General features: G+C 46.9%; 1 protein-coding gene and 1 non-coding gene across 2 annotated transcripts in view; both read right to left on the reverse strand.

The window, feature by feature from the left end:
• LOC149326572 (uncharacterized) overlaps positions 1-23,022 on the reverse strand; it is a 145,856-nt gene extending 122,834 nt beyond the window's left edge. The window contains exons 1-2 of the mRNA XM_089565146.1: positions 22,879-23,022; positions 15,222-15,397 (exon numbers count right to left, since the gene is read on the reverse strand). Of these exons, the coding sequence (XP_089421272.1) occupies positions 15,222-15,397; positions 22,879-22,933 (231 nt within the window). The 5' untranslated portion in view covers positions 22,934-23,022. The remainder of the gene's footprint in view (positions 1-15,221; positions 15,398-22,878) is intronic.
• TRNAT-AGU (transfer RNA threonine (anticodon AGU)) lies at positions 11,320-11,393 on the reverse strand. The gene has a single exon. It is a non-coding gene; the product is annotated as a tRNA-Thr (tRNA).
• Positions 23,023-27,672: the final 4,650 nt, after the last annotated feature.

Consider the following 27,672-nt stretch of genomic DNA (forward strand, 5'->3'; position numbering starts at 1 on the left):
TACTCATTTATTTAGGCATCCTCATTTATCATTACATGCCGTTTTATGCCCTGAGGCAATAAACATCGCATTAAAAAAAAAAAAAAAGTATTCGAACGCGCTGCATATACATTCTTGTCAGGCCTCCGTCTCGTCGTGCCCGCGTACGCTTCTGCATCGTCCTGCATTTCAATGCCGCCACCGTTACAGCTGCTTAAGCCGAGCAATGGAGCCTGACAGAAACCGAATACAGCTGACGAGGCAGGGCGTAAGAGATTCCCCAGACACTCGCAGGAAACGATTGCGTCCACATGGACCAGTGCACAGTATGTGTGGTGTGTCGAACACTAGAGCCATTTCAAGCTTTTGGCTAGTATCATCTACAACCAATGTGTTATGCCCGTAAACATTTCATGTTTACTCTACTCTCGGTTACGGGAGAGGCAGAGATGTTTTCAAACGGGCGTTCGCTGCGAACATTATCGTTGTTGCACGGCGGAAATACACTGCGATAAATTTTTCATCAAACCTTTTTTTTTGCATAAGACAGTGTCTCGATAATAGGCGAAGCTAACAGAGAGACACAATAAAACGCGATATCAGTTTATCGCTAGCACACTCCAGAAGATAAAGGTATTTTGCATGTTGACATGTAAAAAAGAATGATGAAAAGGTAGCTGTTTTATACAATTTAGGTGGTACAGATTAGCACCACACACACAGCCACAGAACGGGCACTTAATGGCGTCTACATTGTCCACTTGATGCCAGCGAGGGCTGGTAAGCCGTTCACGGATGATGTTTGGCGTGTAGGCGGCATCGGCGATGATCATGGTAATGAAGATCTGGTCATGCCGATTGAGAGCCACCTAGCTTGGCATTGTTCAGAGTTCCGCAAGGAACGCGACGACCTCGTCTCCAAGCATGGTTTTCCCACCGATTACGGGGAATTTCGTGCATTGACCTGAGCCGGAGAGAACGGAATCTGGGAAGATATTAAGGCGAAAGCCTTTAATGCCTCATCGTTGTAAGCAGCAGTGGTCGACAGAAATGTCACGCTTTTCAATTGGTCGAAACGGTCGGGACGTCACAGTGCGCGAATTTCAAACGGGGCCAATTGTACTTGGCTAGTAACCATGCAACCAATTGAAGGGATCGGATAGTGATGCTCCAAGTAAGTGTGACTGAGCTTAGTTAACTGCTTAATTACCCAATTAGCCTAATTAACTTTCCCAGTCAGGCCATCTAAATAAATAAAACAGAGCAGGAAATTGGTCGAGCTCGGAAATCGAACCCCGGTCTTCGGCATGCGAGACGAGCATGCTATCCACTCCGCCATGCCAGCTCGATGGTTTGGAACGAACAAAGGCGCGTCTAGTGAATACGATGTCTTCGCTCACTCCCATCGTCCTCCCTTCCCTTCCGGCGAGGTTTAGGTTTCCACCGAGATATGAGAGACAGGTACATTTCCTTTCCTCAAAAACCAATTTACTGACGAGCGAGGCGTGAAACCGAATGGGCAATGGCGTTCTATGGACTCCCTGGCAGCGTTGCAAGATGCTGTCGCGTTCCACTCTTAGAGGCGAAGCTTAACATCTTAACCACACATCAGTGACCGCACTTTAGGTAAAAAAAGTGCCCCCCCCTCCCTGAATTTTGACGGGTGTCTACCGGGATATGTGAGATAGTTACTGCGTAATTTCTTTTCCTCAAATACAATTTTCATTTCCTTCATTACGGGCCCTCTGTGTCTTCCTTCACTCCCACTACCTCCCTTCCTCTACGGTGCGGTTCAGGTGTCCACCAAGATGACAGATAATTACTGCGCCATTTCCTTTCCTCAAAAAGCGTTGCGTTCAAATGGCAAAGCATCGCGCCGAAAGGGTGGTGGCGTTCCGTGGACTCCCTGGCAGCGCTACAACACGCTGTCGCGGTCCACTCCTAAAGGCGAAGCTGAAGCGTCATTAATTAGTAGTTAATTAGTATTAAGACATTAATCAGTGATTAACCATTAATTAATGATTTGTCATCACTTAGTATTTAGTATTCAATTATATGTGACGCCACCAGTGCCACAGAAGCAGCCAAAGTGGTGCGGAAAACGCTTCCGGCTCTACGCACTTTAGACAAAGTGCGCCCTGAAGCAGTGTACATCATGGCTAGACCACAGATGCCTTCCTTTCATGTATCACTAGGCCCCTACTTTTCTCATCCTTAACAACTAAATACCCGAACAAACGGCCCCGAGCGTCCCTTTCTAAATAAACAGTTCATTATTCATTCCAGTTTACTACATAACTGCTACCCTGTACAAAGTAGTACGTCGCGGGGTAGCATGTAGAAGGTTACTTGTGAATGCTGGACCAAAATTCCATTCGACCAAACGTAATTGACACAAAAACAAGGGATATCGTTTACGTAATATTTCCCTAATGTCAGATTGTGTTTCAACAAGTACGGTAGCTGGGAACACTTGTGCTCTTTCTATTTTCGGCATCGAAAGGTGCACTGTAAGTTCATGGAATACCGCTGGAACGCGTAGTTAGCTGCGCAGCAGTCTGCACAGAATTGTGCACAGAATGCGCTGCATAGTAGTCTGCAACATCAGTCATTATTAAATGGCCAGGCAACTCAGCTCAAGTTCTCAACAGCGTGAAACTCACTGGGGCTTATGTAGCTATCATCTAATTCGACAATATGGCAAGATTATTGTAGCCCCAATATACTTACTTTCTTCATAAAGGTTGAAACATACAGGAAGCGGGTATATGAAGCCATGTGTCCACATCGAATATCACAAAACACGTATGCCTCTAAGACGTATGCTTTGGAATCAGATCGGCTCTCTGTAAATATCGGAACAATCAAAAGTTGATGCTTTTCAACTAGATTAGTGAGGTTTGACTATCTATATCAACGCCCATCTCGCCAACACGGATTGTTTTAATATAAAAGAATTTAAAAAATAAAAAGGAAGAATATTCAAAGAAGCAGTAATCCTTAGGTATATATGGAACAATGAGTTCTGCCCCCCGTATGTCCCCGCCAGAGCATACGTCCACGCGACCGCTTTACCTTGCCCACAGTACGGACAAGATATGGCAAACAAGTCCGTGCCTTTTATGTACCAGATGTGTTCAACGACCTGCCAGATAATGTTTTATCTTTCAGCACTCGGAAAGATGTGAAATCTGCTATCTTTATTTGTGTGTGTAATTTTGTTTCTTTTCTTTTTTTTTCCATTTTTTCCCTGTTCTTTCTTACTGCCTTTCCTTAGTTTTATTCTGATTCTTGTGCAGTATTTATTGACTGTGCCGTTCTCTGGCTTGCTCCATTCTGCCGAGCACTGCCCCTCAAGCCCATCACTGGCTTGGGCAGGCTCGTATTTGTACAATGTAATTTTTAAAATAAATTATTTTTATTATTATTACAGGGTCATTAAAAGGCGTTCAGGCTACCAGATTTTGCTCATGGCATAGGGGCAGAAGAATAGTACACACATATTCAGATCTAGTCTGACAGCGCTATTCTTATTGTGGTAGCGAAAGAGATTAGTCGAATGCTGTAACTTCAGCACTTTTTCATACACGGCCCGCCCTTTTACGTGCGTAGTTATATTGCCAATTTGGAACTACTTGCCTCGTTTTCCGAATACTTTCTGTATAAATAAGACAGCAAGCCTGGAACTTCAAATGATATACGATGGTTAAAAGACTAACGGGAGAAGAACTCTACGTTTTTTCACTGTTGCAGTATGAAGAGCTTGGAGCGGTAGCTGTGACGTCTCGAAAGTTATAACATTATCACTACAGCTCAATATGACTTTCGTGCAAACAGATCGATTTAGTTAGCTCTCCTTGCTAAGAAAGAATTCATAGTAGAAAATTTTGAGCAAAAGACATGGTACTTGAAGTTTTTTTAGATTTTTCAAAGGCGTTTGACCTTGTTAATCACTTATTGTTGCTTAAAAAAAATCGGATACCTGCGGTATTAGAGTCATAGCCCATATGCTGATTTTCTCATACTTGCGACATAGGTCTGAGTTAGTTAGTATTGCCGGTGAATGCTCCCTATTGAAATCGGTAGCTTCTGGCGTTCCGCAAGGGAGCATTTTGGGTCCGTTTCGTTTTGTTCTTTATGTCAATTATATTGTCCACATTGGTAGCACTGCTAAGTACATAATTTACGCAGATGACGCTAGTCTGCTTTTTTCAGGTACCATAACTGCTCATCTCGCAAATCGAGCTAATGAAACATTAAAAGAAACGAATACTTGAATGGCTGATAATCACTTAAAAGTTAACGTTAGTAAAACTGCAGCAGTCATGTTTCATCCACGTCATAAACACTTTGCACTTCCTCCAACTGAATTAAACAATACCAGAATAGAATTTGTGCAGTCTGCGAAAACCCTGGACGTTTAGTTCGCAGAAGATATGTCGTGGAATGACCATATTAATTACGTAGTTCAGATACTTTCCAGAAGAGTTGGTATCATGCGCCGTAATTGCTTCAATCTTCCTACGTCACTCAACATGTTACTCTACCACTCTTTGTTCTCTTCCCAAGCCAACTACGGATGTATGGTGTGGGCAGCAACCACAGCTGAAAATATTAACAAACTCACTATCCTAGAAAAATGTATTATACGCATTGCATGTAAAGTGCCGCGTTTCTTCTGCACTGCGGGCGTTTTTCATCAACGCAGCGTTATACAAATGAAGTCCATGCATAACTATAGGCTGTCCTATAAATATAAACTCGCCATAATGAAAAATGATGACTCCTCACTTACACTTGCTGGGTTAGAGCAAAGCAGAACTGTGTAACATGCCCGCGCAGCAGAGCCTTGGAATGTTAAGAAATGCCGCACAAATTATGCCAAACAAATGTTGCAGCATACCTTACCGACGCCTCTGAACCAGTTGTACTGCCACAAGAATCTTAATGTATCCAATATATCTCTGACATAACTGCCCCAAATGCTCGTTAAGTAGTTTTTTCTTCCAATTCTCATGTTGAAGCTCTTGTCAGTTTTGCTGTCCTTTATTTTCTCCTGCCCGTCTTTGCCTTTATAGGCTCTTTGATCTAACACAGTTTTTTTTTTCTTTTACAAGCACACTGCACTACATACTAACGTACATGTCTTATTCTCTTTACCGAACATGCCCGATTTTTCTCTACATTTTGTTTGATATGCTCCGCCGCCGTCAGTGCCGCACTCTAAGAGGAAGTCAGGACCTCTCAAGCTGTCTATACAGCTTTTTCTCTGGCTGTCCTCGTAACACCTAGTTGTGGAAATAAACCTTCAACCTTCAACCTTCAAAATACAGGGGCAATGCGACTGAGCAGCTTTAATGACATTCTGTTTCCTTTTATAGCAGCGCTCACTGCAAACGTCATGAATGTTATTGGCACGTTTAACGGTGGAAAACCTGTGTGCATTGAATTTTTTTTTCTCAGGTAGAAAGTGAATGCTGCTTTGCCCTAATTACAGCCAGCAGCGATTATTATTGAGCGTCTTAGATTGGTATACGTAATCAATACTGCATCGGCTTAAGCTTTTTCGTTGTGACAAAAATGTATACCGTGCGATTAAGATAGAAAAGAATCCCAGGAAATTACATCAGCGACTTACTGACTATTTCAAGTTTGCCAGATGCTTCTGCCTCAAAAAATGTTTTCGGCGCCTTGTGAGGAACTTGTTGAGGTGCAGACGAATTGAAGCTTCCGGCGGACGCAATCCGATGCGTTAAATATAGCAGGCTCACCTAAATAAAAATAACGTGATTATATGCACTACCGGTGTTTCCGTGTTCCACGAAGATATAAAAGCATATTGCAACGAATTGTCATATGATACACTTTTCCTCACTGTATCAGGAGTAGTGAAGGTGCTTTTGTGATATTTGTGTTGAGGTATCCCGCGTGATGGGTGACAAATCTTAGCTTAGTTCGACAAATGCGGAGTACGGACGCTAGCACGTTTCGTTTCATTTCACTTTCGGTTCGAGCCTATGGTTTAAATGTCAGAATTCTAGCAAAGATAGGCGAGATCGGGAGCAAACTATTACATTTTGGGGTCGCTTAACGCAACTTAGCGGGGCCTGCGTTAGTGGTATGTTCTGGAGCCACTGCGCACGAATGAAAGTTGCTGAAAACCACGGCATTCAATGCACCGCTCAATAGAGTGGCAGCTAAATACGAGGGGTGATCGGTTGCAGCTATAGCATAATACTCTCGTGCCGTGGCTAGCGAGGCTGATCAGTTCGCGCCACCGCGGCCACAAACCCAGTCGCGGCAATATTTATTTCTGCAGGTCTCACTCGTTTCAAACAGACGATGGGTTTTCCTAAGAATGTAAGCATTAGTGCTCACTCATTAGAAAAAGGATTAGTGCTCACGCATTAGAAGAAATGGACCAAATCAATTATTTCTTTACCTTTACCTGCCGCCGCGGTGGCTCAGTGATTATGGTGCTCGGCTGCTGACCCAAAGGACGCGGGTTCGATCCCGGCCGCGGCGGCTGGAATTTCTTTGGAGGAGAAATTCTAGAGGCCCGTGTACTGTGCGATGTCAGTGCACGTTAAAGAACCCCAGGTGGTCTAAATTTCCGGAGCCCTCCACTACGGCGTCTCTCATAGCCTTAGTCGCTTTGGGACGTTAAACCCCATAAACCAAACCAAACCTTTACCTTTACCGGCTTCAAATGATTAAAGGCCATCCAAAATATTCGCTTGGATTTTAGCCCTCTATCTAATATGCGTTTATTAAAGCAAGAAAAAAAAGATAATAAAGCAGCCCTAACTACATATAAATCATAAATAGAGAAGAGTTAGTCATTGAAAACCAATCGGTGTAGAAAGGAACGCACCCAAGCCGTGAGCGGCTTCTAGCCGCTGTTCTATTTGGCAGCGTATCTGCTCCGCGTCAACCATTTGTTCGACTCTTTTTTTCGGGACATCTCGGAGGCACCTTTGGCCGGCTTGTTATTCTGGACCTACTTTTTCGCGAGTGTACCTCGACACCCTATCTTCTATCAACAGTAGATTCGAGACAATTTCATTTTTTAAAATAAAAAATATTTCTGGTCAAATGTGTGGTGGCTGCGCGCCTACTGATAGCAACACGCGCGCTACCGGGACACGCCCCTTTGATAAGGGCTTATATACCGGGCCACCGAGTGCTGTCGCGGGCACTTCCATGCACTTCTTCCTAGCTTGTCATTGACGTCGGCCCAGATCTGCTGGCGCTCGCCAGTAACTTTGTTAGATGGAATTAAGAAATTCCGTCGACGTACTTAGCTGCAGCTTCGTGGTTCTTGCTTGCACGGAAGAACACCAAATAATGGCGACGAGGATCAACGCATCTACAGCGGGAACCGGGAGCTAAGTTGGTATTCTTTTCCTCACTTCGGAACTGAGACTACTGTGAAATGGCCTTGCAGCTGGGACAGATGGAGCCTTTCGACGACTCGACCAGTGACTGGACGTCGTACGACGAGCGACTTTCCTCGTACCTGAGGGCGAACAAGGTTCCAGCCGACCTTCAAGTCGACGTTTTCGTGAGTCTCATCGGTCCGAAAACCTGCCAACTTTTAAAGTCTTTGACTGCTTCCGATACACCTACTTCGAAGTCGGTAAGCGTGTTAAGAGAAGTTTTGAACACACATCTGTCTCCAAAGCCATCCGTAATTGCCGAGAGAGCGAAGTTTTACCGAGCAACGCAGCGTGAAACGCAAACGATAGCGCCGTTTGTAGAAGAGATACGCAGGCTGGCTCAAACCTGCGATTTCACTTCTTTTCTCGACGATGCGCTTCGTGACAAGTTTATTTGTGGCATGCGGCGAACTGACATTCAAAGACAGCTGTTTGTCGAAGACAAGCATTTAACGTTTCAGAAGGCAGTTGACCGAGCATTGGCCTCGGAAGCCGCAATGAACAATGCAGCGACAGCTCATGCCTTATCATACAGTGCTGAACAAGTTCACCGAATGCAGGGTGGAAAGGAAAAGAACAGGCACGCTAGCAGTCGCGAAAAGCCCCCTTCATGCTATCGTTGTGGTTCTGTCAAGCATGACGCACAAGCATGTCCGCACTTAAGAGCTACTTGCTTCGAATGTAACCGCCGAGGACACATACGCAAGATGTGCAAAATAAGGACAGATTCGAAAGGACAGAAGCAGTGCATGCGCGCTCTTCAGTGCAACGCCCAGCAAGACCTAACAGAGCTGAACAGTGTCGGCATGTCTCGGACACCGCCCATAATGGTAGAAGTTAATGTGGAAGGAACTACCTTAGAAATATAGCTTGACACTGGAGCAGCAGTATCGGCCATGTCTCATCGTCAGGCGAAAGTGTACTTTCCCGGTATACGTTTGCAGCGAACAAAGATGCAACTGAAGACAGGGGAAACTGTGAAACATGTTGGCGTAATAGATGTGCTCGTACGCCACAACAACCAAGAGGCTTTACTGCCGCTGTACATTCTAACGCAAAACCGGACACCACTTTTAGGTCGCAACTGGCTACAGCATATCAGGCTGGATTGGGCAGGCTTCCAACGCCTTTGCAAGGTGTCCTCTACATCAGGCAGTACGCCGGCAGCATTACAAACTCTGCTACGAAAAAACGAAGACCTGTTCAAGGACGAGCTAGGAACCATACAGGGAGAGCAGGCAAGCCTCCGGTTCAAGGATGGCCAAGTGCCCCGTTTCCTGAAGGCACGGAGTGTTCCTTTCGCTCTTGTAGAAGGGGTAGAGGCTGAACTACAAAGCTCGAGAAGTTGAGAATCATTTCTCGCGTCGCCAGTAGCATGTACGCTACGCCAATTGTTCTCGTAGTGAAGCGCGATGGGTCAATTAGAATTGGTGGCGATTACAAACTCACGCTGAACCCGATTTTAGATGTGGAGACTTACCCGCTTCCAAAGTTGGCTGAACTTTTTTCAGCGTTGGCAGGAGGTCAAAAGTTCTCGAAAATCGATCTGAATAGGGCTTATCAGCAAGTAGAGATGGACGAAGAGTCGAAAGCCTACCTGACTTTGAATACGCACAAAGGCTTGTATGTGCTTAATCGTTTGCCTTTCGGCATAGCCTCAGCACCCGCGATCTTTCAGAAGATCATGGACAACGTCCTGAAGGGTCTTGACGGAGTTACTTGCTACATTGATGACATGATGGTCACCGGTAGGACGGAAGAGGAGGATCTGAAGAATTTGGAGGCGGTACTGAAACGGTTGTCAGAGAGAGGCATCAGAATAAAGAAGGAAAAGTGCGAATTTTTCAAACACAAGCTGCAGTACTTGGGCCATGTCATTAGCAGGCACGGAGTAGAACCAGCTACTGACAAGCTAGAAGCTATTGCAAAGGCTCCTCGTCCTACGGATAAGCAACAGTTGCGTTCGTTGTTGGGCTTGATAAACTACTACGGCAAGTTTGTTCCCAACCTATCAAGCGTTGTTTTTCCTTTCAACAGATTGCTGCGGCTTGGTGTTCCCTGGGCCTGGAATTACGAGTGCGAAGCTGCGTTCTCGGACATAAAGAAGCTGATTTTACAACCACCCGTTCTTACGCACTACGACCCCAGTGCACCGCTGCAGTTGTCGTGTGATGCATCGGCATACGGTATAGGAGCTGTCATCTCTCATGTGCAGCCAAACGGTGAATGCCATCCGTACGCATCGCGCACACTATCTTCAGTAGAGGTATATTATAGTAAGTTGGAAAAAGAGGCACTTGCTCTAGTTTTTGGCGTCGAGCATTTCCACTACTACCTTTTTGGGCGTTCGTTTGTTCTTGTTACGGACCACAAGCCCTTGCAGACAATTTTCGGTGCCAAGACGGGAATCCCAACCATTGCCGCAGCTAGAATACAACGGTGGGCTGTACTTCTGTCTGCCTACAATTTTAGCTTGAAGTATAAACCGTCGTCTCAAAACGCCGACGCAGATTGCTTATCTCGTTTGCCTTTGCCGAGTGACAGCGAAGAACGCTCGGATGAGCAGTTTTATCTCCTACGCATGCCGTCCCTGCCAATTGACTATCGTGAGGTGGCACGTGAAACGAGCCGAGGTTCGCTTCTAAGACAAATCAGGCAGCACGTAATGAACGGGTGGCCTGAGCGCGTCGTGAGTGAAGAAATGAAGCCATTCTTTCACAGGCGCTATGAACTTTCCGCGCAACTAGAATGCCTCATTCTTCCAATGCGTGTTGGTATTCCTCAAAAATACCAGCCTCATATGCTCGAAGAATTGCACCAGGGACACCCTCGCATTCTTAGAATGAAAGAACTAGCATGCAGCTACGTGTGGTGTCCAGGAATCGATCGCGACATTGAATCTCATGTGCTGTCGTGCAATCCGTGTCTAACGCAGCGCACAATGCCTTGCCATGCTCCTTTGCACCCGTGGGCATGGCCAACCAGACCATGGGAACGTCTGCACATCAATTTTGCAGGACCTCTCAAGGGTGCCATGTTCCTGGCTGTGGTCGACGCTCGCTCCAAGTGGCCTGAGGTGTGCCAGATGCGCGACACGTCAGCAGAAAGCACTGTAAACCGGCTACACGAAATCTTCTGCAGGTTTGGTTACCCTGAAGTGGTGGTGTCCGACAATGGCCCGCAATTCATTTCGGCTGCTTTTTCAAATTACCTTAAAAGCACTGGCACGCGGCATGTGCGCACATCAGCCTACCATCCCAGCAGTAATGGACAAGCTGAACGATTTGTCCAAACCTTGAAAGCGGCATTACGTAAAAGTACCGCCGCAAACTTAAGCACAACGTTGGGGGAGTTTTTGTCTTACATCAGTGAGTGGAATTCTCTGACATGATAAAATGTAAGCGCATAGTCATCCTGCATGCCTTTTTTATTTTTATTTTTATTTTACTTTTACCCGTGTATCTGTGTTATCTTGTTCTGCTTGGATCTGTAAGATGGTCTGCAGTATGAAATAAATAAATAAAATAAAATAATTACTCATTGGCATCCACCCAAGGGCAGCCATACGGCTACAAAGGGAAGCTATACAACTTTCTCAGAAACTTCATAGTTAAAGAAAAATTCGTCCTGGTCCGGGGTTCGAACCCGGGACCACCGCTTCACCGGAGCAGTCTCTATACCAACTGAGCTAACTGGGACGGCAAGCTTATGGTAGGGCGATAGCGAATTAATAACTCGAAGTGGGAACAGTGTTGGTCAAATGTTTAGGGGAAGCCCCCAGGGTGGAGTAAATTTGTAATAAGGGAGTAATTACTCATTGGCATCCACCCAAGCGCAGCCATACGGCTAAAAAGGGAAGCTATACAGCTTTCTCAGAAACTTCGTAGTTAAAGAAAAATTCCTCCTGGTCCGGGGTTCGAACCCGGGACCACCGCTTCACTGGAGCAGTCGCTCTACCAACTGAGCTAACCGGGACGGCAACCGGGACGGCAAACTTCGAGTTAGTGATCAATTCTCTCTCGCCCTACCATAAGCTTGCCGTCCCGGTTAGCTCAGTTGGTAGGGCGACTGCTCCAGTGAAGCGGTGGTCCCGGGTTCGAACCCCAGACAAAAAAGCATTTTTCTTTAACTACTCAGTTTCTGAGAAAGCTGCATAGCTTTCCTTTGTAGCCGTATGGCTGCGCTTGGGTGGATGCCTATGAGTAATTACTCCCTTATTAAAAGTATATTTCTGTTTCCTTTTTGTCTCAACGTTCATTGGGCACAAAGGGAAGATTGTAGTGCTAAGAAATTTCAAGTAACAAAAACGTACTGTTTCTCGACCCACTGGTTGCGTTGATTAGAAAGTTGAGAGAATAAAAGATAGTGATCACTGGCACGTGTGGACAGAGATGTTCTCTAGCGTTAGAGATTTGCAATAAAAACCTGTCTTCATCGCAGTTTGCTTCGCAAAACTGTTTGGGGCATAAACATCTGCGTTACATCTGGTGGCTTTTATAACTAACGCAATGACAGTTTTCGTTGAAAGTATTCTTTTCTCATTTAATATGAGTAGTCAGTAAACGTTGGTCAAATTCAATTTGTTCTCAATACCGCTTTAAAAACATGTACCATCTGTCTGTGGGCTTGATTTGGGAAGGGATCTCGGTGTCGCTGTCTTGCGAGCGCTCTAAGCCTGTGAATAGTTTATGCAGCAAAATAAACACTACCGCCAGCCATGTGACGCAATGCGCCGGCGCACAAGGTCGATAGCAGACTCTAAAGAGTGAGAAAATAGAGAGCACGATGAAAGCGAGGAGCATGACAGCAGCATGAACAAATGGGCTGACCTTCGTTAGAACAAGCGGGAGTTCTCTATGCTGAAACATTAGCTTCCGTATGCATTGATGCCTAGCTGTTTTCTTGCATGAAAGGACCACCTCCCTGCAGCTAGGCACGGCCCGAACCTAAACCTTCACGTTGGTGAGCAGAGGAACCTTCCAGGGCGCATTCCTGTAGCCCTTCCTATTTATTATTACCGTAATTGTACTAGAACTCAAATTGGCAACAATCTCGGCGCTGCAGCAGTACACCGACGACACCACTATCTGATCTAGCACGGTTGAACACTGTGAAATATAATCATATCTGCAGCAAGCGACCGACACTGTGTCAGCACACAGCCAAAGTATAGGCCTAAACTGTCTGCATCAAAAATTGGAATTTTAATAATAATTCTGAAAAACATCACCCGCCTGCTCTTCCCATCACCTTGCGTGGAGCCCCCCAACAAAATGGTCAAAACCTCTAAGCTCTAGGCACCTACATCTCCAATGATAGCACTGACACCAAAGCCGTGAAAGTTATTCGCGCATCAGTGCAGAACACTGTCGCTGTAATCACACGCATCTCCAAACGCCACCGCAGTGGCGGTCCTAAGGGGGGGGGGGGGGGGGGGGCGGAGGGGGTGGTCGCTCCCCCTCAAAAGCCTTTGCATATCTTCCGCCAGTTTTCTGGGTCTCATACAGCGAGATAAGATTTTTGACGTAGAAATATAAAGCTTTTTCGTCTGTGATGCTTAAAGTAGTCCCCTACTTTGTACGTTCACCGTGTTAGCCGCTGCCTTATTTCACACAATTCTCCGTTCTGCAGGTTTATTTATTTATTTATTTATTTATTTATTTATTTATTTATTTTAGTACCTTAAGTACCCCAAACAAGGCGCATTGCATGAGGGGTGGGTTGACAGAAATATCAACAAAAAACGAACATATTCTGTACAATGCCAACACCACGGTTCAAAATAAAAATGAAACAGGCCAGCATCTCAGAAAAACACTGTGCAGAGCGCTCATATGCTTTCGAATACAACAGAAAAAAAAACAAGACCAATAAAAGACAGGAATGAGCGGTGAACGGTGGGGAAGAATTCAATAACAGATTAGAGAACAGTAAAAATCGCATAGTAAAACATGGTACAATAGGTCAACGTTAGAGGGGAAAGGTACACGAAAACATAAAATGTTCCATAAGGTTTAAGCTTATCTTTGAATGCAAGGGTGTCTTCTAATATGACAGTGGCATTGGGAAGCCAGTTACAACATTTTGCTCTTGGAATCAAGATAGACTGCGCCAATGTTTGTGTTTTTGGGCAAGGCCATGACACCTGTTGTCTGGTTTTGTGCCGAGCTGAAAACAGGGCATGTTTTGTGATGTAGACGCTTAACGAAAAGGAACAGCAGAAATGATGACAAATGGCTAAAGTTGCTAGTTTTCGACGGTTCTTTAATAATGGGAAGCTGGATCGGATCTTCAGATCGGTTACACTTGTGTAGGATGAATAATCGGAATGAACAAATCTAACAGTGTGATTTTGATAGTTTCTATGCTCTCAGAAACGTATTCCTCCTGCGGGTTTCGAAATGGCGGCTGCATAATCTAATTTTCGGCTCATTAATGTGGTGTAGGCTAGTAACTTTACATGTGCTGCGGCAAATTTCATTGAGCGTTCAAGATACCCAGGGGATCGGCTGGATGCTGCAGTGATGTGTTTGATGTACGTTGACCACGTAAGATGGTCTGACAGGTGTAATCAAAGATATTTGTATGCTTTGGTATATATGCCCCATTCGCGACTCGACCGAGTCCATCGAAGCGGAAGTGGCGGCAATAGTTCTAGCAATTACTTCTCTGAAGAGTATATTTCTCCCAGATTCTATCAGCATTTTTGTAAAGCAAAAATTCCATGCCCCTGCCAGTAGCATCCTGCACTCTGCTCCGTCTCCCAATCGCCACATCACAGTCCTCTAGGTTCCAGCTCACTACAGACACCCAGGACAACACGGCTGCCCACGAGCAAGACCGAGACCTCGTCAACCGTACGGTTGGTCGGCTGCGCTTTTTCCGCAGAGCGAGGGACCACCTCGTCACATATCACGACATCACTATGGTTTATAAAAACTCACGCCAAATCTTCCGCCCTCCTTAATGTTCCGTAACTAAAACCGAACAGATGGTATGGTGTAGACTACAAACTGCCACCATGCCATCCCCTTTGCTACTTTCCCTCATACATAGAGCAAAAAATCTCCATCAAGTCAGTTATGCCCAACCACCAGACCGGATTTTAAGCACACTTATCAAGCTTACTCAAACGAACTGAAACATCCCTTTCAAGTGATGGAATCATAGGAGTGATGGGATGCTGCATTGCGCCGCTCACAAACGGAGTTATAGCATCGCATTATTGGCTATGCCTTCCAGGTCGCTGCCGGCCAACCGTGCCCGGTCATCTAGAGTGGCCCCAGAGCCAGTCGCAGTCCTGCTCATCCAGTCTCCCTTCACACTCCGTCACTTAATTCACTGCAGTGGATCCAATATATTTTTTTACAACCAACCTTCCAATACCTTGTCCCTGATAGTCCGTGTGGCGTTTAGGAACGCCAAATCGGTTAATTCAGAAGGCAACTTTTGTTAGGATGCACGTCAGAGTCCCGTTTGCCGAGGAATACTGTAAATGAGGATATCAAAATTTATCTAGTTAACACACTCAACGCTTCTCTTCGACTCATGTAGTACTCTTGGTAAAAACATTACACTGATAGCCATTCCGGACAATGACCTTAGCTCTGCCGCTTTTTATTCGAGAAGAGGAAGCTACACACAGTTCAGCTAGTGCTGTAAAAAAAGAAATCAGGCACATAGGATTGCAGCCTTTGCTATTTCATCCCAACAATACAGTTATATATACTGGTGCTACCAGCAAAAGCCGTCATGTACGGAACCTTTTGGACGATAGTCTTGAGCTTTGTTGTAGATACTTACATTGATGTGCATGGTGTTGTATTCACTTTTGTCTTCATGCAGAACCTTAAGGGCAGCCACTGAAGCTTTCTTTAGGCATAGATGCCATCCGTTTTGAACGATCACAGCCGGCTCGAAGCTGCATGCTGGACGAATTGCTGGGTAACCATTTAGAGTGCTTATTTGAAAGATAATGCCTAGAAGAACAAAAGAAAGCAGAAGTCAACCCCTTTCGCGAGCAGCCTAGCCTTGGGCTCACCAGAGAGGGGGGTAGTAGCGCCTATGGCCAAAATAGTTTGTTCTCGGAGTTAGGTCTTCAATGTAGTTGGTGTTTTTTTTCTCTATTTTGGTATTGGAATCCCCATCGCAAAAAAAACGCGGCGTCCACTGTATGCCGTGAAATTCAGTGGTGTCATGAAGACACCAACCAAAAAATAGTAAATTGAAGAGCGCCTCTGGTATGATTCTAACCCGTGTCGGCGCGAGCACGTCAGCTTCACTCGCCGCGCGTTATACCAATACGCCGTCGGCGCCGTTCTTTCCTTTATTGATCAGAAAAACACCAAAGGAAGAAAAGCACACTCATTCCCATATCACTGGGTGGCGTAATGCTCTCAGAACACACACTTAGATAATCCTGATGATACGCCATGTCGGTCCGTCATATGGCTTTTCCCCAGACTGAATAGCCTCATCAATAACAAGAGGTCACAGGGCACAGCACACTTTCCTGAAGAGGCAAAAATCAAATACTGTACTTTGCTATTTCAAAGTCATTCTAATCATTCGTTATAATATGTTCCGGAGGAAAATATCATCACGGCACACAGACTACTCCTATCATTCCAGTGTCACTGCACTCAAATCACGGGCTAATCTTACTAATCTTGAAAAGCGACGCTGCATCTTCAGGCTGTGCCTTTTTCACAAATTCTACCATACGCCACTTAATGTTTCAGCAATCTTACCACTTCATCGACAGTCAAGCCGCACCAGCCATCCTAAAGCCGTCTATCCGCCCCCAGCACAGACCACAGCACATCTTCGTTCGTTTTTTGTTCAGACCGCTCGGGACTGGAACAAACTGCCTGTCGACGCTGTGCGCCACTCCGACCCACATTCCTTCAAGACTGCCATCGAACCACTCTTCACTTGAACATTATGCCCATCCCTCATGTAATACCCCACACCAAGGGGCATTTGAGGTACTAATAATAAATAAATAAAAATAAATAAAGGATGAGAAATTGACTCTGGTGTGCTGCACAGGCGGCAATTCGTCATTCATAGGGAGAGAGAATAAAGAAATTTTATTATTGGGTGATGCTGAACACATCATAGAGGAGCTCTGAGTCAAGGACCGTTGTGGCCTGAACTTTCAACTGGGCTCAGCTAACAACCATCTGAGTGAAGCCAAGCCTTCACAGGTATGGAATTGTGTGGAATTATAAATGGAACTTTTTTGCAGAAAATTGAATATACATGTACCTAACACGCTTTGAAGAACTGACTTTAAGAAACTCCAGATAAGGCTACCGATATAACGGTATAGGGAACAAATATTTGGTAAGAACACGAGTCATCTGCCTTCTGGACAGGCTTTAAAGGCAATCTAAAGAAAACTACACTGGTGAAATTGAAAGTGCCTGCAAGTTAACCAATCTCCATAGAGTTTCCTCCTTACCTTGTCAGGTAAGCTCCAATAGACAAGGAAAATCAGTATTAAATGCATAACAAGCACTGAAGCTACTAAAAAAAATAGTGGTCTACTGATCTGAAAGAGACTGCGATATAAGCTGTTTGTCAAATGTTTTAGGGGAATCCTTAGGGTGTACCAACACTGTTCCCATTTCGAGTTACTTATCATTTCGCTCTCCCCCTACCACAAGCTAACCATGCTGGTGAGCTCAGCTGGTACAGCGACTACTGCGGTCAGAATGTGGTCTAGAGTACGAAACTTGCAGCAGGATAAATTTTCCTTCAGCTACTAAGATGCTATGGAAGCCCTTTCCTTTCCAGCCATATGGATGCGCTTGGGTGGATGCCAGTGTGAAACAAGCTGCGCGACAAATGAAGAATGCTTACTCCACAACGCTTTAAAGGGAGCGCAAAAATATTTAAATGGGCGTATTCTAGTGCAACAGATCTGTAGAGGAGGTATTTGTGGCTATTCGAGTCAAATTTGAAAGCTCTGTGCGAACCCCATATTAAGAAATACATATTAAAAATCTGCTTTCACTAGCTCGCAACCAATTAGGGTGACAGCTCACCGCCCCGCGTCATCTACTCCGATGAGGTCTTTGGGCAGACGGAGCGAGCTTGAAGGCTGGCCCTTCTGCCCACTGGCATCTGATCAGCTGATAGAGTACTGTACTAGAAAAGCGCATGTAGGGAGGAATCAGACTAAGCAGGGAAGGATAAATATGAAGATCTCGGAGCTGGATTGTTAAAACGACCGCGCCTTTCAAGGAATGGTGGTTATTCAGAATGGAAACAGGTGCTCGTTGAGGCCCAAATAGCTCTCTAAATAGGTGCCAGGTTTTATATTCATGGAAGTCCTTTTACCACAGCCCAGTGCCACTGGGCAAAACATCACCATATATACATGCTCCAATACCATGCACAAGGATATTTACAAGCTTAATCAAACCTCTTCAAGCTACTTGGCTAGTCTCACCAGATAGTCTCCTTCATCGAACGTGCAATTTAGATATTGGTTTGGATACTTACACCGCTCATGCCACAGACCTGATCTGAACATGTGAAGTTGATGAATACGAGCTGAAGACAGCTGAAGAAAAAGTGCATACACTACATTGCATCGCCAAATTTGATGGTATCCGTCATCAGATTTCTTACCAAGCGGTATCTGTTAATGTTATGCCCCAAACAGGAGGGGGGAGGAATCATAACGCAATACTTGCAAACTTCCTATTAAAACAGGCGTAAGGCAAGGCAAAAAACTTCATCGAACCCGGAGTTTCCCGGCCAGAAGTTTTGTTATTCGGCAGGTGTGAAACTGCACCTTTCGTTTCGTCCAAAGGAAATTACTGAGCACTATCGTGCCGAACACCGGCGATACCCAGTTCCTATGAATGGACTGGGTAAAGCTGGCGAACAAATTCTCCTCGGGCTCTTTACAAACACCCTGCTGTGCCCGGCGGTTCTCGAGCACTTTAATCCTTCTTTTGACGGCCGCTGCTCATTCTGTGGGGAGGTGGCCGACACCTTCCACATGGTTTGGGCATGCAGAAAAAATCCTTCTCTCCCCCCAATCACCCCTTCCCCTACCCGAGAGGACTGGGAGGCGGCCCTGCTCAGCTGCCAGGAACTATCGGCCCAACAGGCCCTGGTTCGGCGGACTTGTGTAGCGGTCTCGACGAACGGGATCCCGGGATGAGGGACTCCGCCTAGTATTGTAAGGGGGAGACCCATTAGGGGTCTCTCCTCGAACACCTCTCTGTAAATTACTAAATAAATGCTCTTCACCACCACCACCTCTGCACCTCGGCTTGCTGACACGTCAGCCCTCCGCTCCTCGTGCCTGCCTCGCGCACACCATTCGCACGCGCACACGTGCAACGCGGGGCTGCCACGCAGGGCACTGCGCTGTCTGACGCACCACTGCCGAGACGCAGCGTTCCAAAAATCCCTCGACAGTTAAGTGTGCACATCGATCAGGGCAAGCTTGCCGTCGGTACCTGAAGTCAGAAGCCTCCACAGTGGGCAGAAAGCCAATGACGCCTGAAAAGCTACAAGCCATTGGCCGTAAGTTGCATGTCACAGTGGTCCATGCATTATGCTGTGTGTCAGTGCCCAATTACATGACCAGCTGGGGGATTAAGTACTAGCAATCGTATTTTCTTTTCTGCAGGTTTTTTGACTACTTCATTGGCCAGCACCCTGTAGAGACCCCAGCGTCGGCAGATAGTCGCAAAAAGTTAAATTATTACCTCAGTGAGCTGGTTCAAGACATGCGAAAAAAATAAACATCTTTTGGAGTTTTTGATGCATTATAATACTCACCCAGCTACCAATATTTGGTAAAAGCTGGGAGCAAATAACACAATTGCACATCGGCTGCAATGCGAGTCGCTGATAATCGAGTTCACCCGTGTTGCAATCTGCGATCAATGTTGTATCTTGCGAATTCCATTTTCCATGGTTCCATGGTTCCATTTTTCCATTGTTCCATTTTTAAGAAGAGAGAAGTGTTTTGCATCGCGTATCTGCCAAGCTGCAAACCCCCCTTTTCCCTGTTTGTGTTACGTCGATGGCTCGAGCGATAGCCATTCCACTCTGCTGCTTCCCCGAAGCACCCTTTCCACCTTTCGCTATATATTGCCCTGTGCTGCCAGAATTAAACGGCTCATTCCACGCCAGCGGTGTCCGTGTCTGCTTGCCTCTGGCTGGGCGCTGGCGGTACAACAACCTGTTCCTGAGGCTCTGTATATTGCAGCATTTGGCATGCACTCTTACGGCACTTGTTGGAGAAATGCTCCAGTTTTTGTGCGGATTTAATACAAGTGGGATATATAGAACAGTCCTATATAAAGCAGGATTGTCCTGTTTTATACAGGATATTCCGGTATTCCGGTATCGCAAATTGTGTACAATAACCCCGTATGCGGTTCCGGTTTAAAATTCATACCGGATTTTTCAGTAAGGAAGGTACGCAAAAAAAATTTACAAAGCGGCGCACACAGCACATACTGCGTTCGCTATTACATGCTCGGGGTGCTGCAGCAGGTTTTTAGTGGCGCATTTTAGCGAGTTTGTTTTGTCATCACATGCGAAAATTTTTTCTTCGCATAAGGTGACGCCTCGATTAAAAGGCATTTTTTAGGCAGATAAGCGCGTGGTGGCCGGTTTACGCCCAATCTCGAAACCTCAACCCATAGTCTAGTTCCAAGTTTTACATAAAATTTCAGTGAATTAGTAAAAGACGACTTCAACTCAAGACAATATTTAGCCACACCGCTTTATATGCAGTACCTTAAACATCAACTCATTCCATTGTTCGTCATACAGAAGGAATGCTTTGATTGATAGCTACAGTAATTTTACCCCAAAATATTTCTATGCTAGACAGCTATCCTCACTAATAATTTTTAATATATTTGCTGCTCGTATGTGCTGGAAACATCGGTGTGTTGAAATCAATCAACAGCCCATCAACAACTAAAGCTAATCGTTTGCTGCTGGAACCTTTTTGATCAAACGCAACTGTTTATTTCTTTCAGATATATCTACTTGACAGAACCCGTCCTAATAACACTACAATTTGTCCTCAAATGATGATATCCAAATGTGAACATTCTTATATTCAATAAAGTACCATAACAATTTGTGCTATGCCAAAGGTATATTATCTAGTCAGGAATCTTGACCGAAGGTATTTTTGAAATATAGAGGAGCAATTAATTATGAAGCCAGTTCTCACTCGATCAGCAATGCCGGTGCGCTAGCCGTCGATGAAAAATCAGTGGCGTTGTAGCTGTTCACATGCATAGTTTGCTCACTTCAGATCAAGGTGACAGGTTACCGGAGTGCGTGCTAAGCCGGAGTGCGCAGGCACTGACCCAACGAAAACACACCGCTGCTGCTGCTGCACTCCGCCTATGTCGCCGTCGTTTGCTGCACGTTCGCAACGTTGAGAACGACGGCGCTCCTCGCCGGCCGCGCAGCATCGGCATGCTCTTAATCGCGCACACGGAGCTCACTATGAATGGTTGAGACGCCGATGCTCGCAGATCCAAAACAAGTGTTTTTGAGTAACGTTTTGATTTTGTGACGCGCAAAAACAGTCGCCAGCATCTGAATGCATGTCCTCGAGTGCACCGAAGGTGGCACCTTTATTTTTGCGCTCACTATACAGCGGTAGGGCTACACGGCAGAAGGAGCTTTTCGCTGCTGTTGCAATACTTATACCAATCATTTTAATTTGAAAACGAACAAGTCACGGACGAGAACAAGCATGCAGCTACTTCATGCGCTCCGTGCTCTGGATACAAAGCTTGTTTCCGTGCGCGTCTCTTACGCCGCGCTGGCTTCAGAAAGGCACACAGCAGCGTACCGACATCGCGATTATAGCTTGGAGCACAGAGCCAATGTCAAGGGAGATGGTTAGGACACAGAAACCAGAAAATTGCGCTTGTTGCTTCGCCGGGCGCCGTACTTTCAATCCGACCCGAGCGCAGTCCGGCAGGTGTATGCCCAAGTAATGGCGGAGGCACCGCGGTTCGCGCACCACACCCTAGATGGCGCTGAATTTTCTAAAGGTTCTATTGTGGACAAAAAGGTCATAGTGCTCGATAGGTACAAATGTTACTGCATTTAATTTATCCAAATCATTAGGTAGCGACAGTGGTGTTCACCGCTTTTCTGCCCTTGCTGCTATATTTTTGATTGAGGAGCAGTGATTATTTTTCAGTTCAAGCCTAAACGGCCGCTGCTTTCATGGCCATCCTGTACACTTATTTATTACACGGCGGCTTAGAAATGCTGTATCTACGATGACACATACTCATTATGCAACTCTAGAAGTTTCGGAATAGGCTCCACAATTTGTGCGCATCGTCCGGGCTTGCTAGGCTTCGACGGTGTTGCAAGACGCATGTATTTACACCGATACAACATATGGACAGCCTTTCGTACGTCTGTAAACGTGCCGCGGAGCATAATTTGCAACTTCGAAACCTGCAGACTTACAGGCAAGAAGTGGTATCATGGTGGCTTGTGGCTGAAAGTACTACTGTATACCGCTGATCCATGGGAGTGTTTGTGATTAGCAGATCTTAAACTTCAGTCCTTCCTGCAGGCTGCAGGATGAACTGTGGAAACGATCAATAAGCAAAAAGTAAATAAAAGATATCAACAGATTCCTGCTTTCTGATATCACCACTTCTAGTTTCAACGTCTTTGTTTCAAATATTCTCATCCGAGGAAGGCAGCAGTGACGCAAATAGGGGACAGCCTGTTATTTTCCGCTTTGTCAAAAAACTTGCCGCTGGATGTCGTGAACTAAGATGCTCGCGACGAAACCCGTCCGGAGAAAAAACAACCGGTAATATATTTAAATATGGCTTCCTGCAAAAAGGTGCATATTGCGCATATACTGGTTACAATGGTTATAGTCTGAAATGCTTTTCGGACCTTTCCGAAATTATGAGAGAGCGCAGATCGGTACCTATTAAAAAGCGTAATGCGAGAAAGGTGGAAAGTGTATGACGTTCATGTAAGGGCCGACTGATGTATCTGAATGTGTTATGTCATTTGTTGAACAACTCATTACAGATGAGTAAAGTATTCACTGCATTCTTTACGTTGGGATTACTTGCAGCAGAGTGCTACCTATAGCTGTCCCTTTCTTTTCGGTTCAGATGGAGCAGTACTGAAATCTAAACCTGATAAATTCAGTTCCTGAGAAGAAGGGATGGTACACACACAAACAAAATTAAGGAGGAGTTATGTAACAGGAATATGTTAAAATATATATCTGGTTCGCTCTTGAAAATCTAGAGATCATACAACATTTTGCAATGTTACTTACCCTAACAGAAATAAAGCATTTCGGTATCGAAGGGTTTGCAGGTAGGTTCACGTAAAATGCTTTCTGTACATAAACACTGGAAACTGACAGCTCCGAACGTAGACTATGCAAAAGTACAGTACTCACTCATTAGTATCTTGCAACCAGCGGACTCAAGGCGATTTCTCAGTTGTAGGCACATTCCTCTGCATTAAATTTTTCCGCTACTTTGATTTCAAAGCGGCTGCGTTGTAGGGTAGCGTTCAGAAATATACTTTCCTTACGTTCCAGTTGTCGCCTCGAACCCCCTCAGTCACAAACGCCTTTCAGTTTAATAGCAGCAGAGCAGGAACTCGTGTGCGCCATCTGGAGCCTAAATGTCAGCGAGAAATGTCAGCGGCTTTACAAGAACCAGGCTTTCGCATTTCACGATTTTCTCATTGCAACACAATAGAGTAAGAAACGCTACGGCTATGTGACGTCATAGCGGATTCTTTTCTGGCTGCCCTGGAGTAAGAAAGGTTCAGTTCAACCTAATGCAACGCCGTGTAGATCTGCTCACTGCCAGGGGGCCACAGTTATATAAAAAAGGTCACGATGGCTTGAGCTCTGCGATATTTATTAATGCGAGAGAATTATATTGCCACGTATCATTGTAGTGTTTGTTCGTTCACGATTAAGGCTGCAGGAAAGGGTTGTTATCACTTTTGTTCGTGACGCGAGAACCGACCGGACTAATCTCGATTGTTCACAGCCATGAACAGCTGCATCTTCCTTTTTCATGATTACTCTAGATGATCTCGACCTGTTAAATCGAAGTTTCCTTGCCGGCTTTAAATTCAACGATGCCGCGAGCAGCGGGCATTCGTAGATCGACGATTGACGAGCACGCTTGTTGCTTACGCCGCCACCGAGTGATTCAGTTCTTTTGCAGGCGCAAGTCAGCCCAAATAAAGAGCTTCGTTTCGAATACACCCTCGTTGTTTTCCTGTTCGCCGTACTGCATTCACCACTGGTGTCTTCCTGACCGCTGGACTGCCGTCACTACAACGTGACATCTGGTGGATGTGCGGGGCAGCCTTCCATGTTCCGGACACCCCCGACAACTCGTGACGCCAGCCCTCTGAGTCATCTACCGCAGGACCTGAGTCCTGTCCACCGCGCAAGCCGACGCCTGCAAGGGGACGCACGTGAGTTCGGGATTCTGCCGGACCCTACCCGGAAGCGAAAGCCAGCAGAAACGTCTACCATGAGCTCGCCCCAGACGACGACTCCAGTCATTCTTCAACAGCCCCGAGTGCCATCAACCTTCGACGCTTCGCCTGGCGCCGACCCCGAAGAATGGCTGGAACAGTTCGACCGTGTGGCTGTCTTCAACAACTGGGATGATGCTACGAAACTTAGGTACGTCTTTTTCGCCTTGGAGGGACCAGCAAGAATCTGGTTTGAGAATGAGTAAGCTAGCCTCACGAACTGGGAAACCTTCAAGGAGCAGCTTCAGAAGGTCTTCACGAACGTCGTGCGAAGGGAGAGAGCCCAGCAGCTGCTGCAGTCTCGCATACAGCATCCAAACGACACCGTTGCAATGTACACTGAGGAGATGAAGCGTCTCTTCCGACGTGCCGACGAAGACAGGACAGGAAAGACAGGAAGGCCGGCAAAGGAACTCTTTGCCGGCCTCGTCCGCAATCACCGAAAACCGTCGCGGAATTTGTAGAAGAGGCATCCACGATGGAAAAAACTCTTGATCCCCGAGCCCGCCAGTATGACCACCAGCAGCGCGTTTTCTCAGCAAGCTGCCTGGACACCGTTAACAACAAGGACCTGCGGGAGGTTATACGTCAAGTGGTGCGTGAAGAGCTCCGACGATTGCTGCCAACGGGAACCCAGCCGCAGCTTACTTCGCTCACTGACGTCATCCGGGGCGAAGTTCAGCAGGCCTTGGGTGTGACACCATCATCCACGCAGCCTCTGCAGCCCCCAGTCATGACTTACGCCGCAGCAGTGCGCCGTCCTACACCTTGACGACGGGATCCAAGCCCCTATCGCTGACAGCCAGCTGCGTTGGACCGCCGCCCTCTCGCCCCAACCGGCCCGTCCTACGAGCGCCGCACACTGACGAGGAAATGCGACGAGTGAAGAACTCCCGACCAGCGCCGTCCACTATGCTTCCACTGTGGCGAAGCCGGTCAGGTTCTCCGGCACTGCCCATTCAGAAGACTGGGAATCCGAGGATTCTCTTACGACGCTCCACGACCCCGACCCGGCCAGCGACCAGCTGGAATCGAGGAATTTTTTCGTCGGGAAGGATGCTCATCGCCGAGCCGCCTATCACGTTCCCCGTCGCCATCTTCACTGCGCTTTGTTTCTCCTAACCGAGGTTACGCGGTGCATGGACGCTACCCCAGCCCCCGAAGGTTAAATTGAATAAAGCAGCCTCTAGAGGTGAGGTTGCTGAGGTGAGGACAAAGATCCTCCACCGACGACAATTCCGACGACAACTCCGACGACAACTCCGACGACAACTCCGACGACAACTCCGACGACAACTCCGACGACAACTCCGACGACACCTCTGACGACACCTACGAAGACAACTTCGACGAAAACTTCGATGACAACACCGACGACGACGACGACGCGGCCAGACTTGACGCCTTTACCGCTGCCCATAGAAGTAACGTCGGAGTACGCCCACCGCAGCCTCACTACCCGACGAAGCCGAGATCGTATACCGAAGACCACGTGTAGCACGAAAACGCGAACAAGTGACCTTGAAGTTACGGCCCACGGTCACGCGGTTACTGCCTTGGTCGACACGGGAGCTGACTACTCCGTCATGAGCAGGCCATTCGCTGTCCGACTAAGGAGAGTGACAACAACTTGGGATGGCCCGCTGATCCGCACCGCAGGTGGTAACCTTATTACGCCGTCAAGACGCTGCACCGCGAGAGTTAGAGTAAATGGGCGAACCTATGCTACAACCTTCCTGGTCCTACAGAAATGCTCGCGAGACATGATTTTGGGATTGGAGTTCCTCAATGAATATCGGGCGGTCATCGACCTACGATTCAAGTCGATCAAGCTTTCCACGGGCAAAGCCATATCTGCCGTGACGACAGCGACTCATCGCGTTCCCTTAAACGTCCTCGACGAAGCACTGAGCGTGCCGCCCCGATCAAGTGTCATCGCCTGCATAGGTACAGGAGACATCGAAACTGCCGAATGCCTCGTCGAGGGGAACACCCAGTAACTCCTTGATCGAGGACTGGGCGTCGCAAGGGGAGTCACCCAAATACGAAATGGCCAAGCCCAGGTGCTGCTAACCAACTTCACCGAAGAATACCGGCATATAAACACATTTACGACGATCGCTTTCCTCGACGAGCTGGCAGACATCAGAGACATATTTGCCCTACCCGACCGACCCGTAGAACCATCTGACCAAGGCCATCAACCAACGTTTGATATCGACCCGGGATTACCACGGAGCAGACAAGACCAAATACGCAGTCCTCTTCAAAGGTACAGCGATTGCTTCTCATCAGCATCGAATGTGCGACGAACCCGGCTTGCCAAGCACCGCATTGTCGCAGACAAACACGCCCGACCCTTGCGACAGAGCCCCTACCGCGTATCGCCGCTAGAACGCCAAGCTATTCGCAAGCAAGTTGAGTAAATGCTTCGTGACGACGTCATCCAGCCATCGAGGAGCCCCTGGGCAGCACCAGTCTTCCTAGTGAAAAAGAAAGACGGCACCCTTCGCTTTTGCGTCGATTACCGCCGCCTGAACAGCATTACGAAGAAGGATGTCTACCCCCTCCCCCGCATCGACGACACATTGGATCGGCTATGCAACGCTAAGAACTTCTCAGCGATGGACCTGAAGAGCGGATACTGGCAAATTGAAGTCGACGAAAGAGATCGCGAGAAGACTGCGTTCATCACGCCAGACGGACTCCGAGTTCAAGGTGATGCCCTTCGGCCTCTGCTCTGCCCCAGCGACGTTCCAGCTAGTAATGGATACGGTGCTCGCAGGCTTGAAGTGGCAGATTTGCCTAGTCTACTTAGATGACGTTGTTGTCTTCTCCTCAAGCTTTGAAGACCACCTCAGAAGGCTTTGGATGGTGCTGGAAACGATCAAGTGTTCAGGCCTGCCACTGAAACCAGAGAAGTGCAACTTCGCCTACGAGGAGCTGCTGTTCCTTGGTCACGTCGTAAGCAAGGATAAAGTTCGCCCCGACCCCCAGAGGACGGCTGCGATCGCAGAATTTCTACAGCCTAATGACAAGAAAGCTATACGCAGATTCCTTGGATTGTGCGCTTATTACCAGCGATTCGTCAAGAACTTTTCGAGCATCGCTCAACCTTTGACCCAACTTACCAAGGCTGACGTGCCTTTTAAATGGGAAACGCCGCAAGAGGAAGCTTTCAAAGTGCTGAAGCGCTGCTTACAGTCCCCTCCTGTGCTCGGACACTTTGATGAATACGCCGAAACCGAAATTCATACAGATGCAAGCAGTGCGGGCTTAGGAGCAGTCCACGTTCAGAAAGATGGTAAACAGGAGAAAGTTATCGCGTACGAAAGTCGTTCACTATCGAAAGCCGAAGCCAACTATTCGACGACCGAGAAGAATGTCTCGCCATTATTTGGGCCATGTCCAAATTTCCACCCTACCTGAACGGACGACCATTCAAGGTTGTGAGCGACCACCATGCTCAGTGCTGGCTTGCCAGTTACAAGGATCCCTCTGGCCGCCTTGCTCGTTGGAGCTTGCGTCTTCGAGAATTTGACATAACTGTAGTCTGCAAATCTGGCCGCAAGCATTCCGACGCGGACTGCTTGTCCCGAGCCCCCGTCGACGCAGCACCGGAAGGGGAACACGACGACGCTTTCTTAGGACCGGCAAGCGCGAGCAGTTTCGCGCAGCTGCAGCGCTC

This window comes from Amblyomma mixtum, chromosome 10 (assembly GCF_055824585.1).
Source record: "Amblyomma mixtum isolate Tamu chromosome 10, ASM5582458v1, whole genome shotgun sequence".
NCBI classification, from domain to species: domain Eukaryota; kingdom Metazoa; phylum Arthropoda; class Arachnida; order Ixodida; family Ixodidae; genus Amblyomma; species Amblyomma mixtum.